Source organism: Schistocerca americana, chromosome 11, assembly GCF_021461395.2.
Source record: "Schistocerca americana isolate TAMUIC-IGC-003095 chromosome 11, iqSchAmer2.1, whole genome shotgun sequence".
Taxonomy (NCBI): Eukaryota; Metazoa; Arthropoda; class Insecta; order Orthoptera; family Acrididae; genus Schistocerca; species Schistocerca americana.
In genome coordinates, this window is record NC_060129.1 from 169,167,463 (window position 1) to 169,193,722 (window position 26,260).

A 26,260-nucleotide genomic window follows, 5' to 3' on the forward strand; every position below is an offset into this window, starting at 1 on the left:
CATATTACTTACCGTGTAATTGTTTGGCAGTATGTTACTGCATATCTAGATGTTATTTCTATATAAACTGAGCTGTTAGAAGAAGAAATCCAACAAGGCGTTGTGTTTGGCAGGTTTAGGTATTAAGACGTGTTAACTTTGCAGCATGTTTACCATTCAATTGGTGTAGTCAATTACACTAATATTTTTATCCATAGTCGACCCTATATTATTAAAATTTAGAAAATTAGCATATTTTGTCTCACACTTATATGAAACTTCTATAATTTTTTTGATAGGAATTCTTGTAAATCTACCCTTACTATTTATTGAAGTGATGAGGAGTGAAGATAATAGAGTTTTAGGAGTTTCTGTTGGTGTGGGATACGCGAAAAAATATAGGCAAGCTTGTAACTAGCAAAATACCAAGACACATCGACTGTGTTACTAAGTAGCTGGAGTTCTCATCGTTCAAATGGTATATAACAAGTCATGTCGTCTATTAACAGAGAAGAAACCACAGCATTGTGATATGTTGTTGTTGCGGTCTTCAGTCCTGAGACTGGTTTGATGCAGCTCTCCATGCTACTCTATCCTGTGCAAGCTTCTTCATCTCCCAGTACCTACTGCAACCTACATCCTTCTGAATCTGCTTAGTGTATTCATCTCTTGGTCTCCCTCTACGATTTTTACCCTCCACGCTGCCCTCCAATGCTAAATTTGTGATCCCTTGATCCCTCAAAACATGTCCTACCAACCGATCCCTTCTTCTAGTCAAGTTGTGCCACAAACTTCTCTTCTCCCAAATCCTATTCAATACCTCCTCATTAGTTACGTGATCTACCCACCTTATCTTCAGCATTCTTCTGTAGCACCACATTTCGAAAGCTTCTATTCTCTTCTTGTCCATACTAGTTATCGTCCATGTTTCACTTCCATACATGGCTACACTCCATACAAATACTTCCAGAAACGACTTCCTGACACTTAAATCTATACTCGATGTTAACAAATTTCTCTTCTTCAGAAACGATTTTCTTGCCATTGCCAGTCTACATTATATATCCTCTCTACTTCATCCATCATCAGTTATTTTGCTCCACAAATAGCAAAACTCCTTTACTACGTTGTCTCATTTGCTAATCTAATTCCCTCAGCATCACCCGATTTAATTCGACTACATTCCATTATTCTCGTTTTGCTTTTGTTGATGATCATCTTATATCCTCCTTTCAAGACACTGTCCATTCCGTTCAACTGCTCTTCCAAGTCCTTTGCTGTCTCTGACAGAATTACAATGTCATCGGCGAACCTCAAAGTTTTTACTTCTTCTCCATGAATTTTAATACCTACTCCGAATTTTTCTTTTGTTTCCTTTACTGCTTGCTCAATATACAGATTGAATAACGTCGGGGAGAGGCTACAACCCTGTCTCACTCCTTTCCCAACCACTGCTTCCTCTTCATGCCCCTCGACTCTTATAACTGCCATCTGGTTTCCGTACAAATTGTAAATAGCCTTTCGCTCCCTGTATTTTACCATTGCCACCTTTAGAATGTGAAAGAGAGTATTCCAGTCAACATTGTCAAAAGCTCTCTCTAAGTCTATAGTTAATTGAGATACTGATTTCCTCCTTTCCCATGTTTATTTCACTTTTTACCACATTCCAGTGTGTGTATTTATTTTTAGAATTTAAAATGTAGGTACTCCTCATTAGGTTTAATTGTGCTGCTTTAGTTTTGTATATAAGGTTTTTCTTAAGCTTATATTGTCTTGTTCTCACAACTGTTAGCAGTTATTTCCTTCAGCATGAATAAAATATCATGACTTTACTGCGTTGCAGTGCATACTATTGTTGTATGTTGTACTTTGTGACTATTACCAATGTTGCATCTTTTAGAAACAAGAGGGCAGTTATTGGCTAGTGTATGTTTCATGATGGAAAGGAAAGTGGAGGAGGATTCATTACTATCTTTCTCAGTGGTTAGTATATTGGACAACTCAGTTTAACATCATTTTTCATTCTTTCAGCATTCTCTTCATTGGCAATTACGTATGTAGTTAACATCTTGGAATTATCAGTAGGCAGGTTTCCAACTTTGAGCCATATGCTGTCAGGGTCAGATATTTGTAGTTTGGTGGTGTCACATCCTACTTAATTTATACACACATTGCTTATTTGTCAAGGCATGCTTCCATCCTGGTTGGTGTTTCATTTCAGCAATAGAAATTCATTGATATTAACACAGTTAGGAAACAAATCACACTTTTTTCTCTTCACTCTTATTGCCAGGTTAATATTTCCTGTGACAAAAATTTTGTAATGCTTGTATTTGGGATTGCGACTAAGCCAGGCCACAGCAACCTGTTTTCAATTGCAGGATGCCCACCTAATGGCACTCAAGAGAACAGGATGTATATGTGGACAAGGAAAAAATATTCGTAATAACATGAAAGTTAAAGTAACCTCTGGTGTGCCACAGGGGAGTGTTATGGGACCATTGCTTTTCACAATGTATATAAATGACCTAGTAGATAGCGGCTTTTTGCGGATGATGCTGTAGTATACAGAGAAGTTGCAGCATTAGAAAATTGTAGCGAAATGCAGGAAGATCTGCAGCGGATAGGCACTTGGTGTAGGAAGTGGCAACTGACCCTTAACACAGACAAATGTAATGTATTGCGAATACATAGAAAGAAGGATCCTTTATTGTACGATTATATGATAGCGGAACAAACACTGGTAGCAGTTACTTCTGTAAAATATCTGGGAGTATGCGTGCGGAACAATTTGAAGTGGAATGATCATATACAATTAATTGTTGGTAAGGCAGGTGCCAGGTTGAGATTCATTGGGAGAGTCCTTAGAAAATGTAGTCCATCAACAAAGGAGTATTGCTCGTCAGTGTGGGATCCGTACCAGATCGGTTTGACGGAGGAGATAGAGAAGATCCAAAGAAGAGCGGCGCGTTTCGTCACAGTGTTATTTGGTAACCGTGATAGCGTTACGGAGATGTTTAGCAAACTTGAGTGGCAGACTCTGCAAGAGAGGCGCTTTGCATCACGGTGTAGCTTGCTCGCCAGGTTTCGAGAGGGTGCATTTCTGGATGAGGTATAGAATATATCGCCTCCCCCTACTTATACCTCCCGAGGAGATCACGAGTCTAAAATGAGAGAGATTGGAGCGCGCACAGAGGCTTTCAGACAGTCGTTCTTCCCGCGAACTGTATGTGACTGGAACAGATAAGGGAGGTAATGATAGTGGCACGTAAAGTGCCCTCCGCCACACACCGTTGGGTGGCTTGCGGAGTATAAATGTAGATGTAGATGTAGAAAGTACGAGAAGATGTAATTAGCTGTACTGTCATTGGCGTTAGTGTTTACTGTTTGTAGTTATGATGCAGAATTAAAGAGTTGACTGTACTGACTATTGGGCCGTGCATAATAGCTCGCAAAATAGGTTGTGTGGCAGTTTGGGGATAAACTGCCACGTAACATAATGTAAGTCTTGTACCAGTATTTTCCTAACACTTGACCTGTGTAAATTTAAAAGCGACGGATTGAAGTGATTGGGGCATCTTAAATTAAAATGATTGAGAAAGTTGCTATGCGCAGCCTCCACACTGTTACTCTCTCTTTCAGGACAAAAGCCAACTGCACACAATTCCAGATATCCATCCACATTAATAACACCTAATCCAGAGCTCAATTCCAGCTGCAAGGTTCCTATGTAACAGCATTCAGGGGGCTATAAAAATTTGACTTCAGATTCGATCTTTCGTTAAGAAGTTTAACACGGTAAAACAAATATTACAGTTAGAAACTATGTGTATATCTTGAGGCAGCACAACTGTGTTGTGGAAATACTAGGACTTCATTCATCCATTGTTCAAGAATGAGAGCATTTAGCTACTACCAACAAACTTTACACACGATTTCAAATCCTTATGAAACTTTTTCTTGCTGACACCCACTGCAAAATGATTAAAAAAGTATATCACTTAGTACATTTTCTCTGTTCTCGTATTAAACTGTCACATCGTGCATGACGTTTTATTATTTCTTTTTTACCACTAATTCAGTTTGCAAAATGTTTTTCATACATCATCAACAATACACTGAAAGTACCTGCTAAATTATGGCTTTGTATGATGTACAGTTAAGCAAATATGACATCATAAACACCGAGAACCATGAAAAAACTAGGTTTTACCTAAAATGGGGTGCAAATTACCCTGGCTATAATCCATTCATTAGAGCACTCGAATGACTTCCAACAAATTTAAATGTCGTTTCGAATATTTTCTAAACTTTTCCTCGCTTTCCTGCTTAACATCAAATATATAACATATTTACTCATTTGTAAAGTACTCAGACGTCTGATTTTGTTTTATACACTGGAGTTTCATTCATTAAATAATCATTGGTGGTGGTTGTGGATGTGGTGGTAAGGGCGAGGGTTATTGGTGTTAAGTAAATGGCAAGTTGGTGTGAGCTGATTTTTATTTGTTACTCAGTGTTTGCAATTGCCCAGTCAACACAAATTTCAAACTTTCTCATTCTCTGAATCGCTCTGTACTTGATCTCTCTCCCCTTTTGGTTACAACTGCTCTTTGTGTTTGACTGTAGCTATACCAATGTGTTTTACGTAACACACACTACCAACAGTAGTGTACTTTGTTTCCAAGCAAAAATAAAAATAAATTTCATTAGTTGTTTTTCACTTTTATGAATAGCAATACTTTATAGATTTACTGGTGTGTAAATAGGGCATAGTGTCTCAAAACAGCTTTTAGCACTGTCTTAGCAATGCGAATGGAGAAGGGGGGGGGGGATTACCTTACAGCCATCACAATAAAAATTAAACCATTTTCGTTAGTTGATTTTTACTTTTATTAATAACATGCTGTTTAAAGAGATAAATACTAACAAAGAGATAGAGGGGCTGGCCAGTACTTACCTCAGCTCAGTACAGCCGATAGATACACAAAAAACAGAACCGAAAATTTACGTTCCTAGCTTTCGGAACAAATGTTCCTTCATCAGGGAGGAGAGAGGGGAAAGAAAGGGAAGAAGGGAAAGAAGATTGTTACTCACAACCCAGGTTATGAAGCGACAGGGAAAGGAAAACAGGGAGGGTAGCAAGGATGGAGGCATGGTTGTCAGAGGGAAGCCAAAAATATTCTACTGTAAGTACTGTGCCAGCTTCAAACCAAAGAGGATGCATACAGAAGTAAAGAGGTATATAATATAAAGATAAACACAACTATGTGGGATGAAAAGATGCGTGAATGGCTACAGAGGAAAGGGAAAGAGGAGAAGACTGAAGAGTAAATGGGAGTGAGGTTGTTTAATGTAGGTTCAGTCCAGGGGGATGGCGGGATGAAAGGATGTGTTGGAGTGCAAGTTCCCATCTCCGCAGTTCAGAGGGACTGGTGTTGGGTGGGAGAAGCCAAATGGCACATACGGTGTAGCAGGTTCCTAGGTCCCTAGAATTATGCTGGAGGGCATGCTCCGCTACTGGGTATTGGACATCTCCTAGGCGGACAGTTCGTCTGTGTCCGTTAATGCGCTCAGCCAGTTTAGTTGTTGTCATACCGATGTAAAAGGCTGTGCAGTGCAGGCATGTCAGTTGATAAATGGCATGTGTAGTTTCACACGTGGCCCTGCCTTGAATTGTGCATGTTTTACCAGTAGCGGGGCTGGAGTAGGTGGTTGTGGGGGGGATGCATGGGGCAGGTTTTGCAGCGAGGTCGGTTACAGGGGTAGGAACCGCTGGGTAGAGAAGGTAGTCTTTATATGAGATTTTCCATTAATCATTGTTTAAAGAGATACTAATATCTAAATAGAACACATGAAAATACTGAAAATATATTTTTTTTCTGAAAAGACACATCTACAACACATAAGTTAGATTTGAATTTTTAGATTCAGTTTGACTGAAAAAATTAAAGCAATTAAAAATGTGGTAGAAGTTCTCATTAAAAACAATAAATATTTCAATCAACATTTTAAAATGTGAGGTTTATGACTAGCTTGTAACATTTACAAAAGATGGGTATAAGTACTCCCACCCCTTAAGTTATTGCTAGTGTTAAGATGTGAATGTTAAATTTAGCACAGGAGTTTGTTAATGGTGACAATCTGTTGTTTATTGCAGCAGAAGACCAATAATACTGCCTCCGCCAGTGAGTCCGGAGTCCCGAGAAGGGTCAGTGGCTTCTGCAACGGCATCGGCTCCTCGCCTCGGCCTGGCCGACCTCTCGGCCCTCCACTGTCCCATAGTCCTTCCCCCCGCCAATATAAATGTGCAGTGTTCCAGTGTGATACTAATGCCCGAAAGATGCCGGGTGTCGTGTGGCATTCTTTTCCCAAAGACGAGTACTTGAGGTGTGAGTGGATTGCCAGGTGCAAATGTAGAGGCAGAGTGAACGTGAAAGGTGGGAGAGTCTGCTCGCTTCATTTTCGGCCGGAGGACTATGAACAAGATTTGAGAAACGAACTTCTCAGATTACCCTCGAGAAAGAAATTAGTACCGACTGCAATTCCCAGCCTGAACATTCTGAGTTGGAATGAAGGTGAAATTAAGAAGCGCAAGAATCAGAGAAAGGTAAGAAGTCAGTATACACAATTATTAATGCTAAAATATTTCACATAAATTAGTTAAGATTATCAGATTACCTTACTATGTGTGTGCTTATTGTGAACACTAGTTTTTGTGTTGCGGTATATTTAGATTTTTTACTGCACTGGATGGAAAACCCAACATTACCCACGAATTTTCTGTTAGGCGCGAAAACAAAAAGTAATCAACTGGGACTGTAAGGTAATATCGAAAAAATTTCATTTCTGTGTGTTTGTGAAAGTTCCATTGAAATTATGACAGTCGTACAGATAAATATGCATAATGTAGAATGCAATTTTGTTGTTGGCTCTTCATAGCTACGCAGTCAAAAGCTATAAAAAACAATGCCAGATGTCAGGTATTACCTGAAGTTAACTCAACTGTAGGAGTTTCTTAGTAGTAAAGAATAAAGATATTAAAACTTTGTGCATGATGCGACGTTCTTTCACAGATATCAGTATTTATATCATCATCTCTCTTGAACTGTGTGTCGTACAACGATGTGTTTCTGTAGGTACATTCAGTGGCATATGTCGATACTGTCAGCAAAATTTATTGCGAATAAATTTAGTGGTAGAGAAGTAACAAATTAAAACATCATGTAGGACGTGGCAGTTTTTAAGCATTGCTGTGTTTGACATTGTTTCTCCTTGACTATGTTAGGTGGTTCTTATGTCCACAGCGATTGTTGTCTGACAGTTTAGGATTTCCTTGAAATTTGTCCAGTGGTTTAAGAGGAGATGTGGAACACACACACATGCACATGTGTGCTTGGAGAAAGCATTAAATGTAACTCACAGCAAAACCCAACAATGTTTATGAAAGACACTCATACAACTCATGTGACTATACAGGTGATGTAGACAGTGTGATATTACTGACTTCTGCCATTCGTCAGATGGTTGTGTGTCAGTGCAATATTGTGAGTGCAGCTGTAAATACGTTAAAAGCGTTATTCATTTCAGGTAAGGATAACTGTAGTTGAGCTCTACATTTGTTCTCAGTTGTTTGAAGAAACGCACAATGTATTCGTAGAAAAATTCTGAATGCTGGTATCTCAACAAAGAATAGCATACGTGATTTAGTTAAAAATCGGATCAGTTTCAAAGGCAAAACAAAATAGGCAACCTTCCTTTATGACTCCACTGATGTTCGAAAGAGAGTTTCTGCCACCTCAAAAAAATCAGTTCTTAATTTATCCCATCACTCTGGTGTTGAGTGCACCACTTGACATAAAATTCTTCAGGATTAAAATTGAAACCATACCATCCCTAAGACTGTACAATAACTTGAGGAGGTAGATGGATAAAGGCAAATTGATTATTGCAACTACTTTCTTGAAACATTGTGGGTGGACAGCTAGACCCGATGGCATATTTCGTGTCAGACAGAGAGTGGTTCCATTTACCTAGTTACATTATTTGGCAGGATACCAGGTGCTGGATGGTGATGAATCCTCACGAGACATACCAACGCCCACTTGACGAAGTTCTGGTAATTGTATAGAGCGAGACATTTTTTTGAGTGGACTGCCAATACCCAAGTTCATACACCATAATTTTGTAATAATTATGAGCGCAGTTAACTGACAGTGAAAAAGAAAAGAGCTTCTTCCAATGAGATGGGGCAACATGTCCCACATCAAACTTTTCACAGAATCACATTCACACAGTAGAAAGGATTTGTTCTCTTCTTTCGTATCTGTGACAATTTGTGGTAATTGCTTGAGCTTCCTCAACACGGCAGTTCAAGGTATGAAGTTTAAAGAATGCATGCTACATCGTCGTGGAAAGTGTCTGGGCCAGGAGGTACAGCCTCTGCAGTTACTAGCTGTTGCATATAGAATGACACGTGGTATATAAGTAGTGAATCCATAGCAACTGGGACCATCTGGACACGGAGCAACTGGCATGGGTGAGCTTACCGAAGCAGTAGGAATAAAAATTTGAAGTCTGTCATGGCATCATTACGTAACGTAAAATAAAAGTGTGCATTGTAAAGCAATTGAATGTGATCTGAAGGAAAATGAGATGGATTTTGCTAAAAATTATTCATTTATTATTCACAATGCAGTGCAAGGTTTCCATGGGGAAAAATAGTCAAGTGCCAATTCAGCCATTTGTTCCAGAATGAGATTTTCACCCTGCGGCAGAGTGTGCACTGATGTGTGAAACTTCCCGGCAGATTAAAACTGTGTATCAGACCGAGACTTGAACTCGGGACTGGAAAGTCGGAAGGTAGGAGATGAGGTACTGGGGCGTGAGTCATGCTTGGGTAGTTCAGTCGGTAGAGCACATGCCTGTGGAAGGCAAAGGTCCTGAGTTCGAGTCTCACTCCGACACACAGTTTTAATTTGCCAGGAAGTTTCATCCATTTGTTGTCTATTTTCCTCAAAATCAAAGATCTCAAAAAGTAAGAATCATGAGTTTTTACATTGTCAATGACTGTGACATGATGCAGTTGCTGTTGATCTTTCTATCAAGGAGCTGATCAAATATGTAAAAGCACTGTGTGCTTAGATTTCCGACATGTGCTATTTCATTGATGACTCCAGTACCCAATGCAAAACTTTCAAATTTTTTCTCGATTTGTGCATCAGAGAAATTGTCTGGTGATGGCAGAATGGAATTATTTTGCAAGTCACAGAAGGTCACCTAGCAATTGGATTGGAGGTACAACAGAATAGATTCTGACAGCATTTTAAATTTTTAAATTAATTCAATAGTTGTATGACATATTGAAAAATTCAAATTTTTGTTGCCTCGAAACTTGGTTGACGAGCATCCTGCAACTCGGATTGTGCATCGCCTTAGCTGTTTACTGATGTAGATATTATTACTCAGTTTCTATACACATAGATGAAAAAGCTGAGATCTTTACAACAATTGATAGAAGTAATGTGGTACAAGTAGTCTAACTGCAAATGCTCAGCTGCCAAGCCGAATGACGGAACTATATTTTGCGCAAGTTGGTCGTGTAATGTGAGTGGTAACTTCATTGGTATCTGCTGCCATTGAGCATTCAGGTTGGCATCTTATTCTCTGCACTGTGATACTGACAACAGCGCAGCGACATTCAAAACTTATGTGTCGTGGGTGTCTGGAATCTCTCGTTGAGTTTAGCACGAAGGTTAATGTCGAACTTCAGAATGCAGTTGTGATAGGTAAAAATATGAGGGTTGGAACTTAAAGAGTGGCAATTATGTATTCACAACCGATACAAAAGAGTTACGTGTTTGCACCTGTTACTGTCCTTCAAAGTAGTCACCAGCATTGTGTAGAACTTGTGCCAGTGATGTGATAGGTGTAGTATACCATTAGCAGAGCCTGTTTTGTTTATGGTGCGAATAGACCAGTCTACTGCCTGTCGAATCTCTGGAACAGTTCTGAAGCAAATGCCACGAAGTAGTTCCTTCATCTTTGTAATCAAATCAAAGTCAGAAGGACTAAGTGCGGGAAGTATGGTACATAGTACAGTAGTTCCCAGTGCCGTCGACCGAAGAGAGCAGCCGCAGCTTGCACTGTATGCGCCCGCGCATTGTTGTGCAAAATGATGGGTGGTTTGCACAGAAAGTGCCACCGCTTCTTTCGCAAAGCTGGTTGCAGGTAATACTCCAAAAACGAACAGTAATACTGTGTCTTGACGGTCTGCCGTGGAGAAACATATTGCGTTAGGATAACACCGTCACAGTCGTATAAGAGAATCGCCATAACTTTAGACCGCTCCATTCAAACTATCAACAGAACAGGCTCTGCTAACGGCATACTATGCCTTCCACATCAGTGGCAATGGGTTCTATACAACACTGGTGACTACTTTGAAGGACAGTAACAGGTGCAAACATGTAACTCTTTTGTATCAGTAGTGAATAAATAGTTGCCACTATTTACGTTCCAACCCTCGTATAAGTAAAACTACAATTCTAGGCCCAATTCCCCACATCGGCTATTTCATTGGTGACCCTAGCACCCAATGCAAAACTTTAAAATTATTTTGCTGCAAGTGCATATTAACCTCTTAAAACATCATACTGCCAATACAACATTTTTCAGAATTACTTCTACTGTTTTAAAAGAGTGCACAGCTAGTTATTGTAACAAACATAGCTCTGGCGCAATGGTATCCGTGGACATCGAGGTCCAGTTTGTCGCAAAGTTCTCTGAAACTTGTGACCTTTGAATGTTTTTCTTCAAGTTCATCAAACTTTATCTGTGAGAAAACCTTTTTTCTCACAAAATGCCATTCATATTCTTTCTGTCAAAAATTGCTAGTTAATTAACAAACTCACTTTCCTGAGATAGCTTCATTTTGACAGCAACGAGAGCTAAACCTAGGACAGTCGGAGAGGAAATAAAAGAAATTTTTGAAACACTCCTCGGTTTTGTGAATTTTGAAATTTTCTGGGAAATCCCCCATCATGTGTGATAGGTTCATACGCCTCTAAAATAAGTAGCATCTACATCTACTAACAAAGTTGTGCAACATTTGTATGGACAATCCCAATACTTCGTATTGCAGCAGGCCCTATAGAAAGGCAGTCATCTGCACCTATGGAGTCAGTTGCTCTACAGAAATTGGCAAATGTTAAAAGAATAAAGTTTTAACTGGGATAAAGAGAGAAGATCAAATACAAAATCTTATGTTATAACATGTGGTATTTTATGCAGATGAAGGAATACTAATTTACTGTATATGTATCATATAATTTTTACTTACATGTTCAAGATGTATCTATACAACCGTGTAAAGAATTCATTGTTTAACATTACTGCCAAAAATTTCGAGATGCTTGACCAGTTTACTTCATAGTTTTAAACCACTGACATAGGCTATGTACAAGGCCTGCTCAAAAAGTTCTGGAACTTTGTGCACAAAATTTTTCCGCACTTGCATTTCACTTGTTGTGCATGGTCTCCTTCGAAATACTCTCCTCCACAATTGATACACCATTGGCATTTCCTCTTGCAGTCTTGCTGCGCCTCCTGCTGGATGTCTGCTGGTTCCATGTCTCGACAGTACGGACAATGAGACAGCGCAGTGATTTCATATTTTGTGCGATAGTCACACACCAACAGGGATGGATGAGCGAGTGCATAATCGTGATGCAAGAGCCTGTGATTGTCTCACCATATTTCAGGCCGTTTTCTTCTCACATTTTATCTCGGGCATTGCAACACTTGTGAATAGCACTGTCGATTGACAGTTTGTCCCTGTGACACAAATTCACGATGACAATGCTGACACGATCATAGTCACTAGATGTCGAAAGATGCCTGGAATGAGGTCATCACACCATTTTTAAACTGTGTGAGCAATTCGTAACACGGGGTATGGCTCGAGCACTCGTCACTGTAACCTTCCTGCATGATTTGGTGTGTCTCTGCAAAGGTTTCTTTGAATTTCAAGCAAAGTGTAATGCAGACGCATTGTCCCTCTAGCCGAGGCATCTCGAAATTCCCAAACTGTGTGACACAACTTTCTGCTCTATAAAGCACTGAACACTGACAGACATACAACAGTGGAACTTCCAGCAGTTAAACATTAAACACAGGCGTGTGCAGGGATGCCAACCATATTTCACTCGAGATGCCATTCGTGGGTAATTACAAATGTTCCGGAATTTATCGAACAGATCTCGTATTTTTTTAAATGACAGTTTACAAGTTTTGTGTTAAAACAAAGTTTGAAGAAGTGCAGTGCTGTATTGCGCTGTGCTGTGAAAATGTGCAGTTCTGTGAACTTAACCTGCAGTCAGTTTCAACTACAGTAGCAGGGAATTTGAACTGTTACACCAATGGTATCTCTCAAATATATTTGTAGTAACTAAGTAATATATGGAACAGAGCTAAGTAACACAAATATGACTTTATTCATAAACCTCTGAACAATAACAGAAATAAGCCTCTCGTGACTCCACATGTAATGAGACAAGTGAATCCTACTGAAGGTGCAACGTAAGCGATGCACAACTTATGTTAGTAGTATGAGCTAAAAGAACACAGTGAGAGTGAGTCAGCCCTGCTCCACTCGTGTACAGGCGCAAGGCGATGTTAGACGGTGAGGTGGAGAACGTGCCGTGTGCACGCTTCGTACAGGTGTCTTCTAGTGACCGGCCTGCGCTGACACGGTTGCCAGTTAATTCGAGGGCTCACTTGCACTGACATTACACTCGGCGCACCCACACTCACCTGCACTAGCATCAGGATACAGCAATATTCTTCCTCTTTATATATAATTTTAAACAAAAATAGTGTTCTCAAAAATGTGCTGTTTTGTTTTCTTCCTCGCAGTTGGTTTCGACAGAAAACATGGAAGTAATGTTGATGGCTTATTGTCGTATAATTAGAATGCTACTACAGTGGAATGTGAATCATCCAAAAACATTGTATTCCTACCTGTTGGCAAATTAATAAACACATCAAAAAAAGTTTTGCATCACTGCGGTTCCCAGAACTTCTAAAGATAGATGTTGATTGTGGATACTATATCACAGACACATCCCTTTGACTGTTGAGAAATGTCACAAAACCCGCCAGAAGACGTAAACAACCGTGTACGAGCAATACCTGTTAGACGGAGGGGGTCCGACAGCCAATCAGTTCCAGTCATTCCACCTGGAAGGAGGTACACGGCTCCTGTTGACTGTAGTTCATCCGTGCCTAGATGGCCAAACTGTGGACAATAGGCTTCACGGTGCGCAATTTCACACCCGACGTCTGTGGCGAGGTCCATCTTTGCAACCACGACACTGTGCAACGGGCTCGACAACATGCCAAATGGACCACTCGGGATTGACAACACATTCTCTTCACCGATGAGTGTTGCATATGCCTTCGACCAGTCAATTGTTGGAGATGTGTTTGGAGGCAACCTGTCAGGCTGAATGCCTTAGACACACTGTCCAGAGTGTGCTGCAAGTTGGAGGTTCGCTGCTGTTTTGAGGTGGCATTATGTGGGGCCGACATACTCTGCTGGTGGTCACGGAAGGTGCTGTAACGGCTGTACAATAGACGATTGTCGTCCTCCGACCGATAGTGCAGCCGTATCGGCAGCATATTGGCGAGGCATTGATCTTCACAGATGACGGTTCGTGCCCCCATCGTGCACATCTTGTGAATGACTTCCTTCGGGATAACGGCATCGCTCGACTATAGTGGCCAGCGTGTTCTGCAGACATGAACCTTTTGAACGTGCCTGGGATGTATTGAAAATGGCTGTTTATGGACGACGTGACCCACCGACCACTCTGAACGATCTATGCCAAATCGCCATTGAGGAGTGGGACAATCTGAACTGACAGTGCCTTGATGAAGTTGTGGATAGTGTGCCACGATGAATACAGGTGTGCATCAATGCGAGAGTACTGCTAGGTATTATAGGTACTGGTGTGTTCAGCAATCTGGATCACCACCTCTGAAGGTCTCGCTGTATGGTGGTACAACATGCAATATGTGGTTTTAATGAGCAATAAAAAGGGCAAGTATGATGTTTATGCTGATCTCTATTCCAATTTTCTCTACGGGTTCTGGAGCTCTCGGAACCGAGGTGATGCAATACTTTTTTTGATGTGTGTGTTATGCAAAATACTGTCATTGAAGCTACTATCCTCACAGATTCAGCAGCTGGAGAGGTTTTTCTCATGTCCCGTACACCGTGCATTTTCCTCATTTGAAGTGACTTCAGCACATTTATATTTTCCAAATTATAAAAGTAACATCCGAATTTCAACGTTCTTCGACAGACAACAGTTTAAAATTTGAACAGTCCGGGTAGACATTCCAACCACAGTACCATTGGTGCTCTTGCTTTCTTCTTGCTGGAGAAAACTCTGACAGGACTAACCTATTCAGACATGCTTCAAAACTGGTTATTTCCTCAACTTGAAGATGATTCAGATGACTTCATCTTCGTGCAAGATTGTGCTTCGCTTCATTTCTCCAAGTGTGTCTGATGTTACCTGAATGACACTGTTCCAGGATGTCAGATTGGAAGAGGAGCAGCAGAAGATGAACTTCATTGCTGGTGGCCTCCCAGGTCTCCAGATCTCACTGCTTGTGACTTTTATCTGCGGAGTTATGTACAAGACAGCATTTTTATCCCCCCTGTACATGACACCCTCGAAAGGCTGCAGCATTGCACTGTTGAAGCTGGGAATTCGATGACGAGAGATCAGCTGCTTTTTTGTGTATCAGGAAATGGGCCGTTTTGTTATTTGTCATTTAACAGATGGTGCTTACATCGAATGCATAAAAATTTGTACTTTTCTCTTTCTGGGAACACTAGAGTTGTGTTTCTATCATTTGTAGTTTGGAAGCAATAAATGTTCGAAATCTGTTCGCTCTTTTTGAATATCTTGTATGTAGCAGTTGTGAAGCATTGCCAAGTTTGCTAGTAAATACTATTTCTCATTACTGTAAACGTAAAAGTCAATGTTTTGTACTGTATAAATTGTGGAAATAAAATGAATAGGGTTTGGACAAAAAATATAGAAACACTGCGAGAAATTTGTGCTTGAGCATAACTGAATTAGAATTACGATTGCATCACACTAATCTAAAGTCATTTCACCATATCCAGGGACAAATAGAATATAGCTAACGCATGTAAAAACTGACAGTATCAAACAAGTAATATATTACATATGCAGATGCTACCCAAATTTCCAGGTTGCACTATTGTATTTGGTGACGAACAGCACCTGCGAAATCTCCTCAATACGTTGTATGTATTAGTTGGGATCAGAACAGTGTTTCGTGTAGTTTTGGGTTTGTTATATCAGAACTAAGTGAATTTGAATGTGGGCGAATTGTTGGTGCTCATTTGGTGGGTGTGCCTGTGACCGAGGTAGCTGAAGTGTTCTGTGTTTTAAGAGGCATCTACATCTACATCTACATTTATACTCTGCAAGCCACCCAACGGTGTGTGGCGGAGGGCACTTTACGTGCCACAGTCATTACCTCCCTTTCCTGTTCCAGTCGCGTACGGTCCGCGGGAAGAATGACTGCCAGAAAGCCTCCGTGTGCACTCGAATCTCTCTAATTTTACAATCGTGATCTCCTCGGGAGGTATAAGTAGGGGGAAGCAATATATTCGATACGTCACCCAGAAACGCACCCTCTCGAAACCAGGACAGCAAGCTACACCGCGATGCAGAGCGCCTCTCTTGCAGAGTCTGCCACTCGAGTTTGCTAAACATCTCCGTAACACTATCACGGTTACCAAATAACACTGTGACGAAATGCACCGCTCTTCTTTGGATCTTCTCTACTCCTCTGTCAACTCGACCTGGTACGGATCCCACTCTGATGAGCAATACTCGAGTATAGGTCGAACGAGTGTTTTGTAAGCCACCTCCTTTGTTGATGGACTACATTTTCTAAGGACTCTCCTAATGAATTTCAACCTGGCATCCACGTTACCAACAATTAGTTTTATATGATCATTCCACTTCAAATTGTTCCGTACGCACACTCCCAGATATTTTACAGAAGTAACTGCTACCAGTGTTTGTGCCGCTATATATAATCGTACAATAAAGGATTCTTCTTTCTATGTATTCGCAATACATTACATTTTTCTATGTTAAAGGTCAGTTGCCACTCCCTGCACCAAGTGCCTATCCGCTGCAGATCTTCCTGAATTTCTCTGCAATTTTCTAATGCTGCAACTTCTCTGTATACTACAGCATCATCTGCGAAAATCTGCACGGAACTTCCGACACTATCTACTAGGTCATTTATATATATTGTGAAAAGCAGTGGCCCCATAACACTCCCCTGTGGCACGCCAGAGGTTACTTTAACGTCTGTAGACGTCTCTCCATTGAGAACAACATGCTGTGTTCTGTTTACTAAAAACTCTTCAATCCAGCCACACAGCTGGACTGATATTCCGTAGGCTCTTACTTTGTTTATTAGGCGACAGTGCGGAACTGTATCAAACGTCTTCCGGAAGTCGAAGAAAATGACATCTACCTGAGAGCCTGTATCTCATATTTTCTGTGTCTGATGAACAAATAAAGCGAGTCCGGAATCCGTGTTGATTCCTACAGAGTAGATTCTGGGTTTCCAGAAATGACACGATACGCGAGCAACTTTCCTTTGTTGAGTGATTCCCTACTCATCTGCATTAAGTTACATTTTTGTACTTTAGAGGAAGCTGCCATTCATCGTGCCCAATAGGTATTCTGTCATTCTGTACTCCCCTCCGGTCACACGATGACGACACTTTGCCGTACACTACAGCATCTTGCTACGGTTGCAGACTGCAGCTCACCCTATTTGTCAAATCATTTATGTATGTAGAGAACAAGAGGCCACACTGATGGTACGGCTCTCTCCGAACACTCGCCTCCTGGGATAATGTACTGTGCTCTGTTACATTGTAGAAGTAGAGTATCTCATCTTTTCTCCCTCTCTTAACACTACAGCCCTTAACCCATTGACGCTCAAAGCTGCGCCAATGCAACATTTCGTTAGTAATTTTTTAATGTAAAATGAGTTGGACCCATTTCAGATTTCTTTATAAAACGGTAAGAGGGCACCTGAAATTGTTGAGGCATTTTTAATCGGTTACTGAACGTAATGCTGGCCAGTCTGAATTTTAAACTTTTCGATAAAAGTGTTTATTGCATTGCAAAATTTCGTACTTTTTTCCTAATAATCAGGCAGTGATTTTTAAGTGAGTGTTATACAATGAACTACTTTAACCTTCTGCTATTATATTACAGTATTATTTACAGACTTAACTTACAATGCATACTATTTTTTGGCAATTAACAATAATGTTGTGTTTTTTACCACCTTGGGACTTGTGGGTTGTTGTTGTTGTTGTTGTTGTTGTTGTCTTCAGTCCTGAGACTGGTTTGATGCAGCTCTCCATGCTACACTATCCTGTGCAAGCTTCTTCATCTCGCAGTACTTACTGCAACCTACATCCTTCTGAATCTGCTTAGTGTATTCATCTCTTGCTCTCCCTCTACGATTTTTACCCTCCACGCTGCCCTCCAATACTAAATTGGTGATCCCTTGATGCCTCAGAACATCTGCTACCAACCGGTCCCTTCTTCTTGTCAAGTTGTGCCACAAACTCCTGTTCTCCCCAATTCCATTCAAAACCACCTCATTAGTTATGTGATCTACCCATATAATCTTCACCATTCTTCTGTAGTATCACATTTCGAAAGCTTCTATTCTCTTCTTGTCCAAACTATTTATCGTCCATGTTTCACTTCCATACATGGCTGCACTCCATACAAATACTTTGAGAAACAACTTCCTGACACTTAAATCTATACTCGATGTTAACAAATTCCTGAAGAGGGGCAGCAGCCTTTTCAGTAGTTGCAGGGGCAACAGTCTGGATGATTGACTGATCTGGCCTTGTAACATTAACCAAAACGGCCTTGCCGTGCTGGTACTGCGAACGGCTGAAAGCAAGGGGAAACTACAGCCATAATTTTTCCCGAGGACATGCAGATTTACTGTATGATTAAATGATGGCGTCCTCTTGGGTAAAATATTCCGGAGGTAAAATAGTCCCCCATTCGGATCTCCGGGCGGGGACTACTCAAGAGAATGTAATTATCAGGAGAAAGAAAACTGGCATTCTACGGATCAGAGCGTGGAATGTCAGATCCCTTAATCGGGCAGGTAGGTTAGAAAATTTAAAAAGGGAAATGGATAGGTTAAAGTTAGATATAGTGGGAATTAGTGAAGTTTGGTGGCAGGAGGAACAAGACTTTTGGTCAGGTGATTACAGGGTTATAAATACAAAATCAAACAGGGGTAATGCAGGAGTAGGCTTAATAATGCATAAAAAAATAGGAGTGCGGGTTAGCTACTGCAAACAGCATAGTGAACGCATTGTTGTGGCCAAGACAGACACAAAGCCCATGCCTACTACAGTAGTACAAGTTTATATGCCAACTAGCTCTGCAGATGATGAAGAAATAGATGAAATGTATGACGAGATAAAAGAACTTATTCAGGTAGTGAAGGGAGACGAAAATTTAATAGTCATGGGTGACTGGAATTCGTCAGTAGGAAAAGGGAGAGAAGGAAACATAGTAGGTGAATATGGATTGGGGGGAAGGAATGAGAGAGGAAGCCGCCTTGTAGAATTTTGCACAGAGCATAACTTAATCATAGCTAACACTTGGTTCAAGAATCATGAAAGAAGGATGTATACCTGGAAGAATCCTGGAGATACTAAAAGGTATCAGATAGATTATATAATGGTAAGACAGAGATTTAGGAACCAGGTTTTAAATTGTAAGACATTTCCTGGGGCAGATGTGGATTCTGACCACAATCTATTGGTTATGAACTGCAGATTGAAACTGAAGAAACTGCAAAAAGGTGGGAATTTAAGGAGATGGGACCTGGATAAACTGAATGAACCAGAGGTTGTATAGAGTTTCAGGGAGAGCATAAGGGAACAATTGACAGGAATGGGGGAAAGAAATACAGTAGAAGAAGAATGGGTAGCTCTGAGGGATGAAGTAGTGAAGGCAGCAGACGATCAAGTAGGTAAAAAGACGAGGGCTAATAGAAATCCTTGGGTAACAGAAGAAATATTGAATTTAATTGATGAAAGGAGAAAATATAAAAATGCAGTAAATGAAGCAGGCAGAAAGGAATACAAATGTCTCAAAAATGATATCGACAGGAAGTGCAAAATGGCTAAGCAGGCATGGCTAGAGGACAAATGTAAGGATGTAGAGGCTTGTCTCACTAGGGGTAAGATAGATACTGCCTACAGGAAAATTAAAGAGACCTTTGGAGAGAAGAGAACCACTTGTATGAATATCAAGAGCTCAGATGGCAACCCAGTTCTAAGCAAAGAAGGGAAGGCAGAAATGTGGAAGGAGTATATAGAGGGTTTATACAAGGGCGATGTACTTGAGGACAGTATTATGGAAATGGAAGAGGATGTAGATGAAGACGAAATGGGAGATAAGATACTGTGTGAAGAGTTTGACAGAGCACTGAAAGACCTGAGTCGAAACAAGGCCCCGGTAGTAGACAACACTCCATTGGAACTACTGACGGCCTTGGGAGAGCCAGTCATGACAAAACTCTACCATCTGGTGAGCACGATGTATGAGACAGGCAAAATACCCTCAGACTTCAAGAAGAATACAATAATTCCAATCCCAAAGAAAGCAGGTGCTGACATGTGAAAATTACCGAACTATCAGTTTAATAAGTCACAGCGGCAAAATACTAACGCAAATTCTTTACAGACAAATGGAAAAACTGGTAGATGCCGACCTCGGGGAAGATCAGTTTGCATTCCGTAGAAATGTTGGAACACGTGAGGCAATGCTGACATTACGACTTATCTTAGAAGAAAGATTAAGAAAAGGCAAACCTACGTTTCTAGCATTTGTAGACTTAGAGAAAGCTTTTGAGAATGTTAACTGGAATACTCTCTTTCAAATTTTGAAAGTGGCAGGGGTAAAATACAGGGAGCGAAAGGCTATTTACAATTTGTACAGAAATCAGATGGCAGTCATGAGTCGAGGGACATGAAAGGGAAGCAGTGGTTGGGAAAGGAGTGAGACAGGGTTGTAGCCTTTCCCCGATGTTATTCAATCTGTATATTGAGCATGCAGTAAAGGAAACAAAAGAAAAATTCGGAGTAGGTATTAAAATTCATGGAGAAGAAGTAAAAACTTTGAGGTTCGCCGATGACATTGTAATTCTGTCAGAGACAGCAAAGGACTTGGAAGAGCAGTTGAACGGAATGGACAGTGTCTTGAAAGGAGGATATAAGATGAACATCAACAAAAGCAAAACGAGGATAATGGAATGTAATTCGAATTAAGTCGGGTGATGCTGAGGGAATTAGATTAGGAAATGAGACACTTAAAGTAGTAAAGGAGTTTTGCTATTTAGGGAGTAAAATAACCGGTGATGGTCGAAGTAGAGAGGATATAAAATGTAGACTGGCAATGGCAAGGAAAGCGTTTCTCAAGAAGAGAAATTTGTTAACATCGAGTATAGATTTAAGTGTCAGGAAGTCATTTCTGAAAGTACGAGGGCAGTTCAATAAGTAATGCAACACTTTTTTTTTCTTGGCCAATTTTGGTTGAAAAAACCGGAAATTTCGTGTGGAATATTTTCAAACATTCCCGCTTCGTCTCTTATAGTTCATTGACTTCCGACAGGTGGCAGCGCTGTACAGAGCTGTTAAAATGGCGTCTGTAACGGATGTGCGTTGCAAACAACGGGCAGTGATCGAGTTTCTTTTGGCGGAAAACCAGGGCATCTCAGATATTCATAGGCGCTCGCAGAATGTCTACGGTGATCTGACAGTGGACAAAAGCACGGTGAGTCGTTGGGCAAAGGGTGTGTCATCATCGCCGCAAGGTCAAGCAAGACTGTCTGATCTCCCGCGTTCGGGCCGGCCGTGCACAGCTGTGACTCCTGCAATGGCGGAGCGTGCGAACACACTCGTTCGAGATGATCGACGGATCACCATCAAACAACTCAGTGCTCAACTTGACATCTCTGTTGGTAGTGCTGTCACAATTGTTCACCAGTTGGGATATTCAAAGGTTTGTTCCCGCTGGGTCCCTCGTTGTCTAACCGAACACCGTAAAGAGCAGAGGAGAACCATCTGTGCGAAATTGCTTGCTCGTCATGTGGCTGAGGGTGACAATTTCTTGTCAAAGATTGTTACAGGCGATGAAACATGGGTTCATCACTTCGAACCTGAAACAAAACGGCAATCAATGGAGTGGCGCCACACCCACTCCCCTACCGAGAAAAAGTTTAAAGCCATACCCTCAGCCGGTAAAGTCATGGTTACAGTCTTCTGGGACGCTGAAGGGGTTATTCTGTTCGATGTCCTTCCCCATGGTCAAACGATCAACTCTGAAGTGTATTGTGCTACTCTTCAGAAATTGAAGAAACGACATCAGCGTGTTCGTAGGCACAAAAATCTGAACGAACTTCTCCTTCTTCATGACAACGCAAGACCTCACACAAGTCTTCACACCCGAGAGGAGCTCACAAAACTTCAGTGGACTGTTCTTCCTCATGCATCCTACAGCCCCGATCTCGCACCGTTGGATTTCCATATGTTTGGCCCAATGAAGGACGCAATCCGTGGGAGGCACTATGCGGATGATGAAGAAGTTATTGATGCAGTACGATGTTGGCTCCGACTTCGACCAGTGGAATGGTACCGTGCAGGCATACAGGCCCTCATTTCAAGGTGGCGTAAGGCCGTAGCATTGAATGGAGATTACATTGAAAAATAGTGTTGTGTAGCTAAAAGATTGGGGAATAACCTGGTGTATTTCAATGCTGAATAAAACAACCCCCGTTTCAGAAAAAAAATGTGTTGCATTACTTATTGAACTGCTCTCGTATTTGTATGGAGTGTAGCCATGTATGGAAGTGAAACATGGACGATAACTAGTTTGGACAAGAAGAGAATAGAAGCTTTCGAAATGTGTGCTACAGAAGAATGCTGGAGATAAGGTGGGTAGATCACGTAACTAATGAGGAGGTATTGAATAGGATTGGGGAGAAGAGAAGTTCGTGGCACAACTTGACTAGAAGAAGGGATCGGTTGGTAGGACATGTTCTGAGGCATCAAGGGATCACAAATTTAGCATTGGAGGGCAGCGTGGAGGGTAAAAATCGTAGAGGGAGACCAAGAGATGAATACACTAAGCAGATTCAGAAGGATGTAGGTTGCAGTAGGTACTGGGAGATGAAGAAGCTTGCACAGGATAGAGTAGCATGGAGAGCTGCATCAAACCAGTCTCAGGACTGAAGACCACAACACCACCAATAACTACAACAACAACAACAACAAATTTCTCTTCTTCAGAAACGCTTTCCTTGCCATTGCCAGTCTACATTTTATATCCTCTCTACTTCGACCATCATCAGTTATTTTGCTCCCCAAATAGCAAAACTCCTTTACAACTTTAAGTGTCTCACTTCCTAATCTAATTCCCTCAGCATCACCCGACTTAATTCTACTATGTTCCATTATCCTCGTTTTGCTTTTGTTGATGTTCATCTTATATCCTCCTTTCAAGACACTGTCCATTCCGTTCAACTGCTCTTCCAAGTCCTTTGCTGTCTCTGACAGAATTACAATGTCATCAGGTATATTTGTATAATTTGGCTGCTTTATTCTGCCACAATAATCTTTGGTATTCCATTGCCCGAACTGTTTATTATTGTTTCGCAGATATTTAGTCACTTTGGTCAGTATACGGCCAGAACATTAGATGAAATCAGGGAGGGGGAAGTCTCCACAGGCACAGGCAATGCATTGTGTGTTCATTGCCGGGCACTGTCATACAAGACAAAGTATGTCCTCTTCAAACTCTGGAGTACAGTGCGCCTGTGAGGCCACAACCAATCCTCCCAGCTGAGAACAAACCAGTTCCTCGGGGCCGTCATATGAAAACTATGTGACATCGTAACTACAACAAGAAGTCTTAGTCATTCAGATATCAGAGAACCTATTCCTTAAGCTCGGACCTTTCGCTAACTGTGAATACTTGATATAACTACCAATTTTTTGTAGATGTCCGAAATTCGAATAGATATTGCTGTCGTCACTCACAAATTCCCATTGCAAAAGACGCAAATGTGAATCACAATATAGACCGACAAAAATTTAAAGCATTGCACCAACAACACGACCGGAAGCTACGGAGCTCACATTCCATTGTTTACATAGCTGGTAGGTTTTACGATTATAATTTCATCCTTGTGCGTGCTTTATTTTCAATGTAGGAATAGCCATTTCTGCTGGTTGGTAGATTAGGAATGCGCGCTGAAGCAAATACGCACTTTTATGAAGGCTTTCAATTTCATTCTGGTTTATAAGAAACAAATAAAATCTGTTCTAGACCCAAATTCATCGTCAACACAGTTTACTTTTGTTGTACAGCGTGTGAAATGACTACAACAACAGGCTTCTAGAGGTTGCAGAGGGGCCTTGATAGATAGTTTGGGTAAGGAACCCATGTCCAGAAATGTGCTGTTTGTATGTTAAAGAAGTTTCAAGACAGGATCTTTTTCAGACCTCCTGCTTCCACTTCAAGTACATACACAAAACCGAGCGAGGTGGTGCAGTGGCTAGCACACTGGACTCGCATTCGTGAGGACGACAGTTTAGTCTCTCTTCCGGCCATCCTGATTTAGGTTTTCTGTGATTTCCCTAAATTGCTTCAGGCAAGTGCCAGGATGGTTCCTTTGAAAGGGCACGGCCGACTTCCTTCCCTAATCCTACGAGACGGATGACCTCGCTGTCTGGTCTCCTCCCCCAAAACAACCCCAACTCTACGTACACAAACTGAGAAGAGGGCACTGTTGGCAGTCCTTGTTTTAGTTACGATGTCACATACAGTTTTCGTATGACAGTGATGACGGCGCCGAGGAACTGGTTTGTTCTCAGCTGGGAGGGTCGGTTGTGGTGTCTCACAGGCGCACTGTACTCCCGAGTCCTCTGTCTCGTACGAGAGAGCCCGGCAGTGAGTACACAGTGCACTGCCCGTGCCGTGAGCTCCTGTGGATACTTCCCCGTTTTCATCTAATGTTCTGGACATAAACTGACCAAACTGACTAAATATCTGTGAAACAAAGCCAAACGATAATAAACAATTCGGACAATGGAATACCGAAGATTATTGTGGCAGAATAAAGCAGCCGAATTATACAAATATATTCACAAGTCTCAAAGTTGGTAAAAAACACAACATTTTTTTTAATTGTCAAATAGTGTGTGTTGTAACTTAAGTCTGTAAACAATAATGTAGTATAATAGCAGAAGGTTTAAAGTAGTTCATTGTATAAAACTCACTTAAAAATCATTGCCTGATAAATAGGAAAAAAATACAAAATTTCACAATGCAATAAACACTTTTATCGAAAAGTTTAAAATTCAGACTGGCCAGCATTACGTTCAGTAACCGATTAAAAATGCCTCAACAATTTCACGTGCCCTCTTACCATTTTAATAAAGAAATCTGAAATTGGTCCAACTCATTTCACATAAAAAATTACAGATGAAATGTTGCATTAGCGCAGCTTTGAGCAGTAATGGGTTAAGGGCTGTAGTGTTGAGAGAGAGAGAGAGAGAGAGAGAGAGAGAAGGTCAGATACTCTATTTCTACAGTGTTCTGTGAAGATTCACAACTCTCCAAAGCTGCAAAACAACACAAACCACAGCCACGGCAAGCAAAAGGTATGATTTCCAGCGAACTACCTTACAGCCAAACAATAAAAATCCTTATCGCACATTCCACGAGAGAACAAGCACCCCCTCTTTGCCCCCTCCTTGACGCCTGTGATCCCAGGCACTTTAAGTGTAACTTTTCTTGTATTTAATTTGGTTAATATCCTTGGCATGACTGTGCAGAAGCAGTTACCATTAAGTCACAGTGTCTGTGACACTGCTCTGTTTACATGGAATTTTAGGTTTCATGTTAACTGATAGTTCTGTTACATCATCGTAGAACAACTTCATAATTATGTACGAAAAGCAGAAAATTGCGGATATTCTGCAGCATTAATTTATAAGGGGCGTTCAAAAAGAAACTAGCCGGGGATGTAATTACAGAAACCAATAGGCCTACCCGTATGTTAGAAGCAGTGACCCTGGCTATTGAGACACTTGTCCCACTGTGTGGTGAATGTCTCATAAAATTCCCGGGGCTGCGATGTTAACCAGTTCCGCATGTACAGCTGGACGTCATCATCCGAGGTGCCTTTTTAAGGGCACCAAAAATGGCATAATCACAGGGAGACAGGTCTGGATTGTATGGAGACTGGCTGAGAACCTCCCATTTGAATTTCTGCAGGAGTGCAGCGTCTGTGTCGGTCGTATGAGGCTTTGCATTGCCGTGGAGCAGAATGTTCCCAGGGGTGAGATTGCCTGGTCGTTTTGATTTGATCGCTTGGCGAAGGGTGGTCGAGGTTTGCGAATAACGCTGGGCATTCACTGTTGCCCTCTGCTGCAGGAAGTGAGTCTGAAGGAGGCTATCTCGGTCAAAGAAGAACATCAGCATAACCTTTCCTGCACTTGTGTGGACATCATCATCCAGTTGTACGGGCGGAACTGATTCACATCGCAGCCCCGGGAATTTTATGTGACAGCCATTCGTCGCCTTGTGTCACAGTGGGACAAGTGTCTCAACAGCCAGGGTCAATACTTTTCTAACATACAGGTACTGGTTTCTGTAATTATGCCTCCAGCTCATTTCTTTATGAATGCCACTTATATTTTGTTAACCAATTTTTGTATTGTAAAGTTGGTTAACAAAGTAGCTGAACACTGTAAAAAACTTAGTTTTTCGTTTATAATTTTGACTTTAATTTCATCACACTATTTATATTTGATGACTAAAGCAAAAATGTTGACATCATATTACCAGTACCTTTAAAAAAAACTTGCAGATTTGCGGTAATGAGAACCTCAGCAAGTCCATATGTTTGAAATATGTTGCATTATTGCAAGTGCCTTGTTTTAGTACGCTAGCTCATCCTTTGCAAACCTCTTCATCTCTCTGTAATTCCTGCAACCTACAGCCACTTGAACCTGCGTACCGCGGTCAAGCCGTGGGTCTATTAGGCGTTATTTTCTATTTTGTTAATCATTGTTGCACAAAAGAGAGCC

At 41.1% G+C, this 26,260-nt stretch overlaps 1 protein-coding gene across 2 annotated transcripts in view; it reads left to right on the forward strand.

The window, feature by feature from the left end:
- LOC124554052 overlaps nucleotides 1–26,260 on the forward strand; it is a 242,103-nt gene that overhangs the window by 59,674 nt on the left and 156,169 nt on the right. The window contains exons 4-5 of one of the 2 annotated variants that reach the window (XM_047128088.1): nucleotides 6,140–6,589; nucleotides 14,581–14,980. In XM_047128088.1, coding sequence (XP_046984044.1) covers nucleotides 6,140–6,589; nucleotides 14,581–14,766 — 636 coding nt within the window. In that variant the 3' untranslated portion in view covers nucleotides 14,767–14,980. Of the gene's footprint in view, nucleotides 1–6,139; nucleotides 6,590–14,580; nucleotides 14,981–26,260 lie in introns of those variants that run through there. The other variant, XM_047128087.1, reaches the window with a different exon arrangement.